The sequence below is a fragment of the Hyalella azteca genome, unplaced genomic scaffold (assembly GCF_000764305.2).
Source record: "Hyalella azteca isolate HAZT.00-mixed unplaced genomic scaffold, Hazt_2.0.2 contig5294, whole genome shotgun sequence".
NCBI classification, from domain to species: Eukaryota; Metazoa; Arthropoda; class Malacostraca; order Amphipoda; family Hyalellidae; genus Hyalella; species Hyalella azteca.
Genome location: NW_025935488.1, coordinates 185,102 through 201,448, shown reverse-complemented (window position 1 = coordinate 201,448; position 16,347 = coordinate 185,102). Strand labels below are relative to the sequence as shown.

Genomic DNA, 16,347 nt, shown 5'->3' with positions numbered 1-16,347 from the left:
CCAGCACCACAAACGACAGGCTTTGAGCCTATTAATTTTTATAAGAACATAATTTGAAAGAATCCATTTATTTAATCATTTCATTATTTTAAAATCGACGAAATTTGATAGTTGAGGTAATGCCGTCAAGGCATATAACATTTTTGACTAATTTTCTGTCCGACAGAATTTTTGACCGACTTCTCTCAGCTCCCGGCCTTTTCCAAGCATCCCGAGTATAGGCAACATTAGCGGCCTTGAGTCTTATCGGCACGTAGTCCATCAGAAGGCGCTGTAAAAAGCCCATCAGAGGAGGATAATTATCCTTATGGCGCACATAAGACAATTATAAGGGCAGTAAGGAGGCAGTGTTATGGCTGCTCATGTTATGGCTACTGTAGCAGCTGCGTGACTGATGTTCCTTGTACCTGCTGCATCTGAGGCCCTTTACGAGCAAAATTATGGACTTGCTGGAAGAAGTTGCGTCTTCTTACTGTGATGGACGTAATGGCCAACCATTGATGTCGTAGAGTCCTCTTTTTCTGGAATTATATTAGTATGCTTTCAATACACAGATTCGTAATCTATAAATATCATGACCTTTGAAGGCCTTTGTGTGCTGTTTTAACAGAGTAATTTTCTTTACGTATATAAAGTAAAGGAAAATCTTCATTATATTGCGAGATCTGAAACAGAATCAGCAAGGATTGCTGACATCAAAGGTACGTCGCACAGCCAACTTCTATCAAATAAGACCTCGACACAGAGCTGGAATGACTGCAATTCCAAGAGCTCGATTCAATCAAACACTGCAACTGGTGCTCAAAATACAGTAATTGAGCTAAATCAGCCGCGCCGGTGTCGGTTGACTGTCGGCACATACTGCGTCACGCCTGCTCTCCAAATAAAATTATCACCGACGCCTGGATTTGACTGAGTAATCAGTGCAGCCGAGGAATTTTTATCAAGCAATTACGAGCAGGTTGGTGAGTGCGCCAAATAGGCATATTTTGCAATAAAATGTTAAAATTAAATTATGATTTAAAATTACATCTGATCAAATCGAATAGCTGTCACGAGATCTGTTGCAGGATAGCTCGATGTCCAGGCGGATGGAAATGGAATTACATTCATTACACAAATTCTCCAAATGTTATATGTATTGTTTATGACAAAATAAATCCTTTGTGAGGGGTCAGGGCAACATTTCTGTTTATTTTATCGCAAATTGTGTAATTTTATTTTAATTCTCGCTTCTCGTGGGCGTTTGGAGGGCCTTTATCGTGACTGATTTTAACGCACAAAATAATTTCGGGTTACAATTCTTACTCGGTCATAGGTGAATGAAGCCTCGCGTTTCTATATTGCCCAATAATTTCTTTTGTTTCTATTTTTCAGGTCAGATCCGAACATTATTGGCTCAAGATCAATCATGTGTAACTGAATCGATTTACAGTAATTTTCCTGCCTCCTCGACAAACAGTTTCTAAGGTTTCTCTGATTTCATGAGTTCCATCTCACATGACCACAACCACGTCGCAGTATTCCCTGAAGCTGACCAATAAAGATGATACCAGAAGTAATCTCCTTCTCGAGTGACAGGACTCCCTTCAATGGGATCCTTGGCCGGAGCGCCTGCGCTCGACAGCGGCTACCGGCAGACGTAGGACAAACCATACAAATGTGCTCAACTCAATAAATTACTTGCGGTCCACACAAGCTCTGGCAGTCAACGGCCGAGTAAGAATGCATCTGCCTCAATGATTTGTCATCGGGAAAAAAGAGTAACTTTATTGGATGACCGCCGGAAAACTACTCAAGTCTCGAGCAGACTCATGCAGGATTCTCCAAGTATTATTTAGAAAAGGCAGGTTTTGTGTGTCTAAATTGCAGTAGCGCTCGGTAAAACGCAACGTAATACTAACAGATCATTTCAATCAGGTTTTTTAGTTGATGAGTCTCAAAAAATCGTAATGATAATTGTAATACGCCTCTTCAAGCATTCTATTGAAATTTAGGAGGAATTTTAATATTAGCATTAGATAAATAAAAAAATATAATAAAAGAAGCCTGAAAAAAAAGCCTGAAGTTTTTATTTTGGGTCACTGCTATCAAACTAGATCTATTTTTTCCTGCAGTATGAAAAGTCTTTCAAGTTTCCCGCCCACTCGCAAAAAGTGTGCTGCTAAATGTATCTCATGAGAGGTCCCGTAACAGAAGCTGACTTAATAATATGTACTACATAATTCAACTTCCGATCTTTGCGAATGTCGTTTGCAGGAGAAATTTTAAGAACCTGTTCCGAACTATCAAAATTAGTACTATTATTTGGTGAAGGCCATCATATAATACAGAATACAATCGGGTAGCATTAGTCTTAACCAAATTCCATTTAAAACCAATTTTCTTTCAACAGAGGTTGGAAAGTCGTTGAAAGACTACCGACCGAGCCAGGATGAGTCACATTGCCTGTACTTTCTTCATTCGTCCTGAAACTCTACTAAAGATAGCCTGATTTTCGCTCTCAAATTACACGAAGAAGAAAAAGCCTGCCGTGGTAAATATGGCAATGTGAGCGTCACGACAACGGATGTTCTGGGACTGTGAAAGATTTATGGCCTGCAGGGTGAACGAGGAACGGACTTCCTTGCTAGGAAAGCCCTTAGTACTTGGGAGGCGACCATTTTTCTTGGGTAACTACGACCTTCTCAAATTGTCTGCCCTCACTACTCTAAATTAGATGCCTTTAAAGGATGGTTCACGCCGAGGTAAACCCACCTCCGGGGGCTGAGGATATTCCAAGGAAATTATACGGCTACGTTTATCGATGTAGGAGCGAGGGCACAGGCTTGGAGCTCTCCAACGAAACGGCAAAGCGTAAAACGCAAACGTGCCACCGCATTTACTTCAAAAGCAATCAAATTCTAAAACAAAATAAGAATAAAGTCGTATGAGCCTTAGCTTTTATGATTCGCACGAAGTACTTGCGAGTTTCCGACATGCTACGTTGAGCGAAACGCTGCGTGCATGGTGAAGAGTAATTCTACATTGATATGTTCAGCATCGACTGCAGCAGCTTTAATCCTATACATTGACTGATGCACTCCAAACTTTTACTGGCTTCATCTCTCCGTTTCAGAAAAGAAAAATCGAAAACAATGTCACTCTAATTTAGAAACCAATTGAGTATTATGTCAATCATTTGTAAACTACGTATGTACAACAGATGAGCTTGAATATTTGACTAGTGTGACACTAAGAAATATTTCGGTAATTAGGTGCAAATAGCAAATCCTCATCGTTGCAATAATGAACTCTTTCACTGTTCATTGTACTGGACTTTTATAAAAATTTGCTGAACTGATGAGGGAGCCGGTCTCCGAAATATTTTTATTGAACATATGGTGAATTTACTTTTCACATTCCTATTTATTTTTTATTTTTGATGAACTTTCGATTCAAGCGGACTAAAGATATGTGTACATATAAACTAACTTTTTCTAACTCTGCAGCTGTCAAAACTTATGCCAACGCCTAAGCGATACTGCAATTGGGAGCAACCTATCCTCTTGTTAAAAAAAGTTCGACGAAAACTTCATGCAGTTTAAAAAAATTTTCATCTCATTTTACGTTCTCCATTCCTTATTTCTTCCTCTTGAGTAAGAAAAAAATCATACCATTTTCTTTGCATTCGGCAACTAAGTTTCTGGAAATAGCTTCCTGGAATAATTTTTTAAGCAAACATCCATTAAATGGGGAAATTTTTACCCCCCTCCTCCAAAGGCAAAGTTGGGGGGCAAGCGGACCAACTTGAGCTGATGAAGAGACGGGAACTGTGCAGAGCACAGACTCGCGCATGGAGCGCCCGCGCACTCGCGCACTTATTAGATTATTTAAAATTAAAATGTAACCCGCACACTATGCGCATATTAACGCACTGACTGCAAAATTTGTTTTTAAATTACTTACATTCGGCTGGCTGAAAGTCACAATTGTTGCGACGTGAATAATATATTAAGAAAGGCTGACAATTTACATGGTATTCCTTCGAGCTTCGAGTAATAAAATACAAGATACAATATTGAACACGTGAGTTATAACGAATAAATTATGAACCTCACTACTATAAAACGCGCTATAGTTTAATCTAAGAGTTCAGTCATTTTCTAATAAAAAGTCTCCTGTCGTCCACGGTTGGCACTTTCTTCAAAGTTATGTTTTCCTAAGATGCTCAAGTTTCAGATTTCGCTCTAGCCAGACACCGTAAATATTTGGCTCGAGTTAGTGTTTGATCAAAAGATCGATTGGTTCCATTACTGTCCTCTACAGTATTGCAAGGTCCTTCCTAAAATTCGAAGGAGTAAAGTGCAGAATTATTTAATGCTATAAACAAAATTCCAGTAAAAACTACAAAAATTAAATTGTGATTGATAAAAATGTATCAAAAAATTAGTATCTACTGTCTTTTATCTTTACATTCACAAATGAACACGAAAGATCTTTCAAGTCTGCGTAAATAAGGCTTTTTCACGGCTCAAACAATCTTTTGTCAGCACTGAACTCGCCTTCCGCAAGTGAGCTTTTAAGCAGCAGTGCAACCCACATGGATGCGCTGGTTTGCATTTCAAATGAAGGTCTGAAGCTGTTCACAGAGCGAACAAATTTCAGACTTGCAATTCTGTTCAAAGATGGCATACATGCCTCCTTTAAAAATTGTGAAATGTCAGTATTTAAATTTTTTTCGATAGATCTTTTCCTTATTATGTTTTGGCCGCAAGGACGCGTGGAGTCTCTGCTTTCAATAAGACACAAGCGAGATCGGATTCCCCGGCAGATAAAAGTGCTTTGGACGCCTTTGTGCCGCTGTCTTTTGAAGTAGAACCATTCCTTGAATTTGTTGACGCTGCGGGCGCTCATACACGACAGAAATTGAGGAAAAACTTTGCCCATCATTAAATCAATCTTCAAAACTCATTACTCATTACAAAGAAGTTTTCTGCTTGGCCATAAATCCTTAACGTAAAGATTTCGTTCAAGATATCGAATCTTTTTTCCTGCCGAAGAAAACTTGCGTCGTTCAATTGTTCTAAATTGAACCTTGACTTTTTTACCATATCCAGTATATGTTTCCAAATTGTTCGAAATTGGACTTCGACGCTTTGATCATATAAAAAGTTTTCAGCACGATTGAAGTGGTGGTTCAGTTGTTGCAGTTAAGAAATTTGACCCTTGAGCTGCACTTTTAATTCCGGTCAAAATCGTCTAGGTGGACGAGTATTTAAGAACAGCATGATTGGAGAAGTGATTTGTGGGTTCAAACCCCAAGCTAGCTGCAAAAATTGATCACAAATGAGCAAAACGCTTGACTTCTCTTTATCATCAGTTTCATGTTGATTATTGTAGCGGTCTTGGATTAAACTTTACATATTTTATCATTCAAGTATTAAGCTCTACTAAATATATATGCATTAGTAATTGAGTATTAATACTGATGACATTTTGGGAGTGTTTAAAGAGAGCTCGAATCGAGATTAGAGATTGTGAATGAGAAATGAATATTTTGAACGTAGACTTGAAGGTAGCGTAGCTTATCTCACTAAATAAAAGATTGATCATTGCCCTTTCATCAAATCCTTCGAAGTTAACCCGTAAGTGTCGATGCGATTTTTTTACAATAAATTGCTTTAATGTGACCGTTGAGTGTGCTGATCACTGAATCTGTGTGTTTTCACTACACCTACGACATTATTATTATTACAATCTCCATCATTTGATCTAAATTGATGAGTTAACTCTTCTTAAGGCAATCATTGCAAATATGAATAGAATCACGTGCTTGACACAAAAATAGGATGCATTCATAGTCCGTCAATCATACGAGTATGTCACGATCGTAAGGCAGTCTTCGTTGATGCCCATCATATTTACTTCAGGATATTACATCTACTCGACGAGCTGACTTCGCAAGGAACAGAGTCACATTACTTTCTTGTGCTACTTTACTGGTCGCTAGATTTAAGAAATCGTGAGCGTGGCAGCAATCTTGATATGGGGGCGACTTGATCGTGTCATATCTCAAATGAAAGAGCTGAGTTAGACTTGATTATGGTGACATTGGTCAAGCTTTATGGGCTGGTAACACGCAACTCACCACAAAATCGACGATTCATTTTGCAATGAATGAAGTACTAGCTTGACAACGGAAACCATCGAGACATTCTATCTAAAAACCAAGACAATAGGAATTACGCCATTTTGGTCCTGATAATTACAAAAAAGCGAAAAACGAAAAAATAAACCGTGTCGCGAATAAACTCGACGAAAAAATTATCCCAGTACAAAATTCAAATTTATAAGAACTACAACGTCTCGAGAGAGCATGGGGAGAAGAGTGTGAGAGCTCGGTCGTACGTGTGTTATCAGTTGGCCTGCAGCTAAAGAGTGTGTGAGGTCGGCCGTACGTGTGTTATCAGTTGGCCTGCAGCTAAAGAGTGTGTGAGGTCGGCCGTACGTGCGTTATTAGTTGAACCCGCTATAAGAAGGAATTGAAACATAATTACTCAAAAAATTAGGAGCTACCTTCGGTGAAAGCTACCCCAGACCTTATTCATGGAGATTCAAGGAGTGGCTCAAGACCTCAGCAGTGAATGGCACTCAAGTTTGTGCCTGCCTGCGTGTTTGGGAGCAGCAGCTTTGTTCTTGTCGTCGCCGGGGCTTCTAGTGTCGCTGTCTCATTTTGCAATGCTAGCGAGCTCGCTGGTTCTGAACCTAATTTCGGAGCTCATTAAAGAAATTAACAATGAAGACTGCGTCACATTTATAAAAGCGCTTCCAGCACGAAAATAGGGACAAGCAGCGTGCTTGCTTGAATATTTCAACATATGCAAATTAAAATATAATTTTATATTTTTGAATGCATTTATTTAGATAACTCGGAGGGTGACATAATACGTGTCTGTGAATTCTAAACGCATGCTATTTTGACCAAAAAGTTTTCAAAGCTGCATAAAAAACTTAAAATAGGATGTTACACTGAACGTAATTTTCATTCTCGGGGTGCTCGCGTACGTGGAAATGAACTTTTTCGAGATATTCTAGGTTACGACAAGTAGAAATAAAAAATCTTATTAATGTCATAGTTCATTAAAAATTAATATCAGGAGAACCTGTGCTTTAATTAGTTTGTCCAGGTCCGCACACGTAATGAGTCGAGTTGGACAAATGTATTCATCATCTAGGAATTATGTTCGATAATCTGGCCCATGATCATTGAACTTCAATTCATTTACGCACAAATTTCCTTACTAAATTTGAGCGAGTTCTAAGCTGCGTTTTCTACAGTTATAAATGCGTCGTATATTCAATGATACGCCCTGCGTCGCAGCATCGATTGAGAGAGAAGTTCAAGGTTGTCTGGAATAACCTGCATTTGTTCTCATCACTCCCAGCACGATCTCAACCCCGTCAACAGTGCGAAAAGAGTTTCTGCTTGTGTCCAATCGTCTGTATTATGAGTTTTCATAGTTCTGATTACGAAAATAAATAATGTTCGTTATATTTAGAAATTTTTATTTAATGGTATTTTGTGATGATCGTTGATGATAGTTCTCTGGAAACACAATCAAAAAGATAACTAAAAGACTTTATGCCAGTATAGATTTAATGGCTGGTATTATTTTCTCTGTAAATGATTTTGAAATCCACATCGATTGTCGAGGCGATCGAAAATCGGCTCTTAAATCGGTAAAACTTGAATAATTAATTCAATTTATATAATAATATTCAGCTTTCACCAAATATACAGCCAATTGCTCATTTTTTATTTCATTTTTTATATTTCGTTTCCAAAAGAAATTGCTGAAAATAAATATTGGCTAGATTTCCCGGCTTTAGTGATTGTTGACATGCGGGTGAAAGTTCAGATCTTAGCCGGACAAACTTGAGTGCTCAAAGAAATTATCTCTGTCAACAACCTTAAGAAACTTTGCAGCACCGCTTTAAAACAACAACAATTAAACAATTAAAGCTGGAGTAAACATATCTTTGATTGCGAGATGCGAACAAACTACTTTTTTTAATTCAAAGGCTTGTATTCAAGGGCAATCTCAATAAAAATAACCCGTAAATTTAACAAGTACAATAGTAACAATAATTTCTATCATTTCTGTCATTGGGCGAGTAATGTGAATTCTTGAGTTACATTTGACCCTTTGACGAGCCTCTCAGAAATTATTTTAAATCTTTAAATGTAGTGTGGAGATTGATAGTTGTACAATCCTATATGTGATATACATAACGCAAGGTAAGTAAATAACATAAGAAAGGGTAACGCAAACTCTCTCCTCGAGTTGATAAGTCTATATAGCTGAATTAGTCTCACCTGAGTAAGCAATCACTTCAAAACTAATGATCAAACTCTGTAAATGATTAGGTATGAGGTACTTGCAAGTTTGTAAGGATTGGGTCTAGGTTAGAAGCAAGTTACTTCACGAAACTCAGAAAAATTGCATAATTAGCACGAAAAAGACCTCATAACTGACTGCCAAGGAGAAACGTAGCTAAAGAAGACACCTAGTATCAGAGACGAGGATCCAGCCAAGGAGATGCGTAACTGAAGAATACTCCTAGTATCAGAGACTACTGTAGGTTCCAGCCAAGCAGATACGTAGTTGAAGAAGACTCCTAGAATCAGAGACGAGGATCCAGTCATACAGATGCGTAACTGAAGAATACTCATAGTATCAGAGACTACTGTAGGTTCCAGCCAGGAAGATACGTAGTTGAAGAAGACTCCTAGAATCAGAGACGAGGATCCAGCCAAGCAGAGACGTAGTTGAAGAAGACTCCTAGAATCAGAGACGAGGATCCAGCAGCGTTGGGCTGCCAGCAGTAAAAGTTTGTAGAGCTGCCAAGCGTCTTGGTCTGCCCTTAAACCTGCCTGGGAGTGCCGTATTTGTGGCGAGTTCTCATAGCCTGGCACCGCTGAGTATTTCTTTAGTGCTGGCAATGAATTGTTGATGTAGAGCCCTGCTTTACGGTCGCTCTCTGCCATTAGGCCGGGCTAGCGGCCTTCAAACTCCACTGCTTTGTCCCTACACTGCCATTGGATTTGCGGTCCGCTTCAAGCTCCTTTAGCAGCAGATTTCCACCAGATTTTTGTCCTTCAAATATAAATCTCCTCCAGATTTGTATCCTCTACTTTTGATTATTGGAGATCAAAATTTTAGTTTAAATGAAAATAATCACTGCAATAACTCAGTTCATTCCAAAGATCTAATCCAATTAAATTATTAACCATTCAAATGATTAAATGTTTGCTGGAATCAAATGAATACAAATTAGATTTGGTTTTTTTTTGTACGCAGATGCCAGCCAAATTTACGCCCGTTTACGGTGCACCACTCAAATAAAAGTATATGCTAGACGGGAGAATTCCCGTATTGTTCAAATTCCAACTCAATATATTTTCTCAAGTCAATTGAATTCCCAATATATGTCTAATGGGTGAAGTTCCCTTTCTCCAGTTTTGTTCTTGATCATTTAAATTAAACTCCAGGTAACATTTTGCATACTAAGAACCATAGCTCCTTCCTTGGATGTTAGGGAAGATACTCAAAAATAATGAACTAGTATGTCAAACTGATAATCAAAAGTGAAGTAAGCCAAAATTTTCATGCGCTAGCCTAAATCTGCACTTTTTCCATAAGGACCATAATATATAATCATTGCCGACGCCTGATGAGAACACCGCACAGAGCACCACACCACCGCTAGCGCGCGTTGTCTCCGCGGCAGAAGCACAGAAGTCGTCATTCCGGCAACGTCATCAGCGATTCGAGGTCTGATCCATAGCGCGGCAAATGGCGTGCTGAGTAAGCAGCTCGCTATGTGAGATCTTCTTGTAATGTCGGGTGATAGTCGCATAGGCCTCCACGCAGGCCTGATGCAGCTGCACACTGGAGCTAAGATTGCCTCGTAAGCTCAACGCCACTCGCGTTAGCCTAGCTCTTCTTCAGGTCTATCGACGACACGCCGAGACAACTTCTTTCCCTTCACGAATATTGACTTCTACTCCATTCGATTGCGACGATTCCTGCCTTGGTCGTCTTGACTAATGATATTCCTACGAGAACTACAAGAACATTTTCGTCCGCCATCGCCAAAAACCACAGTCGGACTCCCGACGGCTGGCATCATGATATGAACAATTCTCAACGAGCGATAACTAGAAATAAAAATATCCTGTCAGCTGCGGATGGCTTCATCGGAATAACGGCTTTTAAATACAAGGGGTGACTCTAAAATAGCTAGATAAAGCATGTCTTTGAGTCGGAGGACTAGAGATTGGAATATTCGAGTTGGAAGGAAAATGATAAGACTTGAAAGGTGCCCGGGAGCAGCTTTTTAGATTCAGCGTAACTGCGTGATATGTGTAATAGTTGGTTACTCATTTATTTAATAAAAATTTATAGCTTTCGTTCGTTCCAGCCTATAGAATTGAATGCCTTCAATTGAGTACCAAAATTACTTCGAAATACATGGAGAGAATACAAATTCCTTTATGATTTCCGTAAGTTTTACATATACCACGCCTTCACTGAGGAAACCCGTTTTTTCACGACTACTTGCGACTTGGAAATAGCATTTTTTAGCCTAGTTATTTTGGAGGCATAGAGTGACCTGCTTTCCTCATAAAAGCTACAAATTTTTAGCTTTATGACGGCAAAAAAGTCCGATGATAACCGCGGCGCAAAGGAGCTTGCTCTCCATCCTGCACGCTGACAACTTTTTGATGGCCTCATCCACTTTGCCTCATAGAATTTTAACGAGGAATTCAGAAATTTATACTCAGGTGTTATCTTCAGTTTTCATCCTTTGATGTCAGAATTATTACGCTGTGGATCATAAACGTTCGGTTTTACATCGGGAAAATTTTATATCGACAATTTGTTGAAGCATAAATTCACGAATAACAAAAATTTTTAGGTCGATGCTTAGCTTACAATTTGCCATTACCTAATCTTTAATTTGTACAGGTATTTGAAAAAAGTTCATTATGGAACAATTTCATCCGCTTGTGGTGCTCATGTATAAATTTGGTTTTGTAGCGTTTGTTACTAAAATTACCTACTTATTGTGTTTCTGAACCATCTTTCAAAATTGCTCTTAGTCACCAGCCGACATGGTGGGACAGGTAGTCAGTCGTTAGGTTAGTAATTTATTGGAATTGACTTGATGGAAAACCTTGTTTATATCAGAGATGTCTATTGGGATTCCTTTTTATTCCCGACTCAACACAAATAATTTCGATTGCTCAAATGCCCTCTAATGATCGAATGCTTTTTCCGCAGGCAATGAAAACAAATTTTCCTTTGTTATCAACTGGTCTAATTTTAATCTTCAAATGTTAGTAAACAGGATATCTCTCCGAATTTGGAGTACGAAGCCAAAACAAATTTTTTAACAGTGGTTGCATCGGCCAATCGTAATTATTTTCAGCTCATAAATTCATAAATAAGTGATATAAATAAAAAATTGATTATAAAATACATTCAGAAACATCAATAAGTAATGTGATATATTTTTATCTTCCGTTGTGAAGTGACAGCTGAAATTTCATGGCTATTTGTTGTCTGGACGTTAAATCGAGTACAGACACTGAGAATGTGCACGAGGGAAAAGATAACAATGTAAGCTCGACTATTGAAGCGACTTCAATATTGCAGGGAAGTGCTTCGCTCGATACGAAAACTATAACGTGGAGATTTATTTTCTATGCAAATGTTTTTAATTACAAAAAAAATATTAATGAGCAACTTACAATAAAATTAATAATATATGAATAACGGAAATGGTAGTTAGGATTCATTTCTCAGAAAGGAATGCAAATTGTAATCATTTCTAATTCCTATAGATAGTTTTTTAATGTTGCCTGTATCGACTAGGTTTAATGGATGAAATTTCTCATCTAAATAATTTCACAAATAAATAACTGGAGTGAGTGTGCAGCATTAAAAATAAACAACTTTGTTACTACACGCGCATCGACATGACATACATCCGAGTTGTCATCATTCCAATTTTGACGTCTTCATTTCATGTGGTATTGTACAATTGTTATTATAAACTAGTTGAATGAATATGTATTCGAAATACAGCTTAAAATATTTGTATTGGAATCAAGCGCTGCATATTCGGCTAAGCCGATGAAAGACATGTTTATTCAAAGCCAGCGTGGTCAAGCCAGTAGCGTGGGTGATTAAAACAGTCACGCTTGAATGGCTTCAACTGCCGGACTGCCATGAAGTTCTGATTGCCAGGCCCATGAAACATTGATAAATGGAGCCATATTCTCGCAAAATGCATCCCCGAGGACGTCGTTTAAGAAAGGTTCATTCCTAGCCAACAAATTAACATTAATTTTATTTTAATATTTTTAACACGCAAACCCAAAGCCAAAACCCACATTGTTTAGAACAACATTTTATAGAAAATAATGCCGATTTTGAGTAAAAAAATATGTATTATTGAAGCTATCAGGAAATATACTCGGAATTATATTCTGCCGATGTTGTATTAAGTATTAGCCATGTTTCTCGAATCAATATCACTTCTGAAACATAACTGCTTAACTTGATTTCCAGAGCCTCTATGTAATCGATGGAAGATATTGAGTTATAGTTGGACGAAACCATACTCTTTTAATGTGTTTTTAATCAAAAAATTTTGCTTGTGCGTTTCCTTTCATTTTTATCTACATTATTGAAGTAAGAATAATCAAAATTTAATATTTTGATTGCTACCCATTGACCTTCATAGCTCACCAATCAATAGAATACTTCTTTATCTTTCTATGTTATAATAATAACTTGTATAATAAAATATCAAAAATAACAGCGGCAGTGTCTGCACCAGCGCCCGCTCGCCTACATCGTCCACGACCAGCCTGCACCCTGTCTCTTATACACATCTAGATGTGTATAAGAGACAGGTCCACGACCAGCCTGTACCAGCGCCCGCTCGCCTGCATCGTCCACGACCTGTCTCTTATACACATCTAGATGTGTATAAGAGACAGGTCCACGACCAGCCTGCACCAGACATCGCCGCCTCTACGTCATCGATCGCGCCACGCTTTCATTAAAGCGCCCGCCACGCAACGTAAAGAACTTTCTACATGCACCACCAAAATATTCCAATTTGCTCTCCTACCAGGCTACTATGTACAAAAACCCCATGGTGCAAATTCTATTCCTTTTTAGGATGTAGAAGCACGCGAAGATTGATTTGAAAAATTTAGAAGTTTTAATCTAAGGCCTGTTTATGCTCCCTTATCACCTGCATTGATGAGTTCGTACTGTGCTATAGAGTTTGCATGCTTCTAACTATCAGAGGCTGTTAGAATATTCCGTAAATTAAAAATGTATAAGTAAGTAAAGCGCTAGCATAAGTTAGATGTTAGATATAATGATTTGGCTCCAGGTAATTCCCCGCCCAATCTCAATGAATTTGTCATCATCCACGGGGCAAAACAATTATTAAGTTTATTGAGCCCACAGCAGTCTTGCTACTTTATGCCAGCAGCAACGCCCGTAATCGTCCGTTCAAAGCTCATTATCAGAGCGCACGGCACTTCCGAGTGTGCAGTCTGCAGTTCATTGCAAGGGAGCCTTTAATGTGTTTCTCTATCTTTGCTACTCATCAATTTCTCACGAGCGTGTGATTAAATTTGCATACTGGATCACAATCATCGCGTTCGTGATCAATGAGGCAGAATGAATTAAAACCAGGACCTTTTTATTCACTCAGATCGCGAAATAAGCAAAACCAGGAGGAAACATTTGAAGAAAAAATTCATTTTTGCATTCACTTCGTGTTCTATGTTTGAATAACAGCAATAAAAGAACATTTGTCATATCGTTTACTGCTTCAGCAGTACCCCAATTTTGTGCGCGAGTAAAAAATATATTCTCTTTACGAGAAAATTCTTACTTCTGAGAGATTAATATTCTTATTTGAGGGAAAAAGTAACACTATATACACTGAATACTATTTAACAGCAAATGTAGATACAATGAATGATGTACCAACGCTCTATCATGCCACGTGGCTGCCGGTGCGTGACCGCCAGGAATGAGCTGATCGTTGTTTGCACGAAGCTTAATATTCGCGTGGCGTGTGTGAGTAACGTATGGCACTGCCCTGAACATCTGTCATGTATCTCTATGTTCGAGATCTGGTGGCTCTCTTTACTTCAGGCTTATTTCAGCCAATAACTAATATATTTAGATCATACGGCATGTTACCCTGGCTGCTCACACGGACTTCGGCATGGACGCTGTAACGTATAACGTGGTCGCACGTCTAAGGGAAACTTAGACGTGCGACCACGTCTAAAAAAACTGTTTTTTTTAAACAAACGTAATCTGTAAAGTTTCGAACTCTACATTAATATATATTCATATACCATTATATAGAACATTTTAACCAACTGTTTTACTAATTCCTAGTTTGAATAAGTAAACATTGTTACTCGTCAAACGTTGAAATCGAAAACAAAGAAAAAGGATGTCTTGAAATCTTTCTAGCAATTTATTGTACTCTTTGCTTAAAATTGAATTAAGCGTTCAATATTTTAAAAATAGCCATTTTCTATATTGGTATAATAACTCGGTAGGCGAATTTAATTCGCGATGATATAAAATTCATTTATACAAATCATGGCTCCTCATGTTCTTCTAAAATATACCTGCACCGGCAACAAACTAAACAATAAAATAATTTTTGAGTCGCCGTCCTAAATTAAATTGGATGCTGCGATCCTTGAAGGTTCTTTTTAATTATGGTATAAAACTACAATATTTATTTTATTGCATTCGGGAGAAAAAGTTAGCAAGAGACGTGCTTAGATAATTTATGGAAAAAACTGTCCACGTTTACCTGCCAACCACGGTCATAGGTGTTTTAAATTAGAAACAAGAGTGTCTGACTAAACAATGTCACCATTAAAAATAACAAATTCATGGTCATCTAAGTGCTTAGAATAATATTAATTTTGTCGAATATAGAATATATTAATTATAATATTAATTATTACGCAGATTCTGGGACAAAGGAACAACTGTTCACAAGTCTGGACACCAGGTACCAGTGCAGACGCGGGGCGCAGTAGCAGCGCAATGACGATACTCAGAATTGAGCCACTTTACTCGATGGCCAAAGTTGAACATGGGAATAGGGAGGCCATTCGTGCCTATCATTGCATGCTATGCTCATCTTTAGACGCTCCGGTAATGTCAGAAATTGAAATTAGAGACTTGACCAGAGTTGAATCAAAGTTTTCTACGGGACAATTTGCATCCATGCTGCCGTCATTCACTCGTCAAACACCAGTGAAAAGAAAATGATAGCATGATAGCAACTCCTTATTGCAATAGGGTATTATTAGTTGTGGTCTTTCCATGCGTACTCACTTACCTGGGAAGTAGATCAATAATAATGCAGAGAAGAAAAGTCGCATTGATATTCCTTTCTGGTCACTCGCACCCGAAATCCGAGAGCACTTCGCCCCTTTTACTTCTTTTTTCGGGTGCTGATGAGACGATTGAGTTTCACAGTAGCCAGTTTTATAATTTAACACAGCCAATTTTTGGCCTATTAATCCCATCGATTTCATAATTATTGTGTAATAAATGAGCAATTTTGGCACAAGACAGTACACAAGCATCCAAATGTTTGTAAGGATTTTGCGGGTTCTACTTAGCAAATAGTTCAATGTCCGCACTTCAAAATTAGCTAAGTTTCGCAAGCTAACTTTAGTCGCAGCATCAAAATTTTCACAGAAATGTTCACAATTTTTATTAATAAATATTTCACTCCCCATTTTCCTATTTTTTCCTTTTTGTTGAACAGCTGTTAACCAATGGCTTTTATTAATTGCATCCAGCCTCGCACCCAAAAGGTCCTTCTTGTCACCGTAAGGTAATGCGGCTGTTTCTATGCCCCCAATCCGCATTTTTATAGGGGATATATTATAGAATAATTTCCAGGACATGTTATCTTCAAATGACCCAGACAGGCTATGCGTCGCTTCCGTAGCCGGCAGCAATACTGGAGCTTTAGCCGCACCCGCATTGAAGATCCAACTAATTGTGAGCCACTGGACTGGAAGACGGCAGATCAGGCCGAACAAACCATAAAAGACAGATTGTCGAAAGTTCTCACGTAAGTTGGGTAGAAAATATCAGATTATTGCAAGTTAATTTTCAAATGTAAATCCGCCCTTGAAATGTCTGGTCGGCAAGTTCTATAAAAAAGTTTTTCAATTAATTATGTAGTTCCATTTGAAAGCCTCCGACTCGCTGAAGC

At 38.3% G+C, this 16,347-nt stretch overlaps 1 protein-coding gene across 1 annotated transcript in view; it reads right to left on the bottom strand.

Moving 5' to 3' along the window:
- LOC108666574 (nephrin) overlaps nucleotides 1-15,854 on the bottom strand; it is an 81,629-nt gene extending 65,775 nt beyond the window's left edge. Inside the window, exon 1 of the mRNA XM_047880359.1 lies at nucleotides 15,457-15,854. Coding sequence (XP_047736315.1) covers nucleotides 15,457-15,706 — 250 coding nt within the window. The 5' untranslated portion in view covers nucleotides 15,707-15,854. The remainder of the gene's footprint in view (nucleotides 1-15,456) is intronic.
- Between the last annotated feature and the right edge of the window lie 493 nt (nucleotides 15,855-16,347).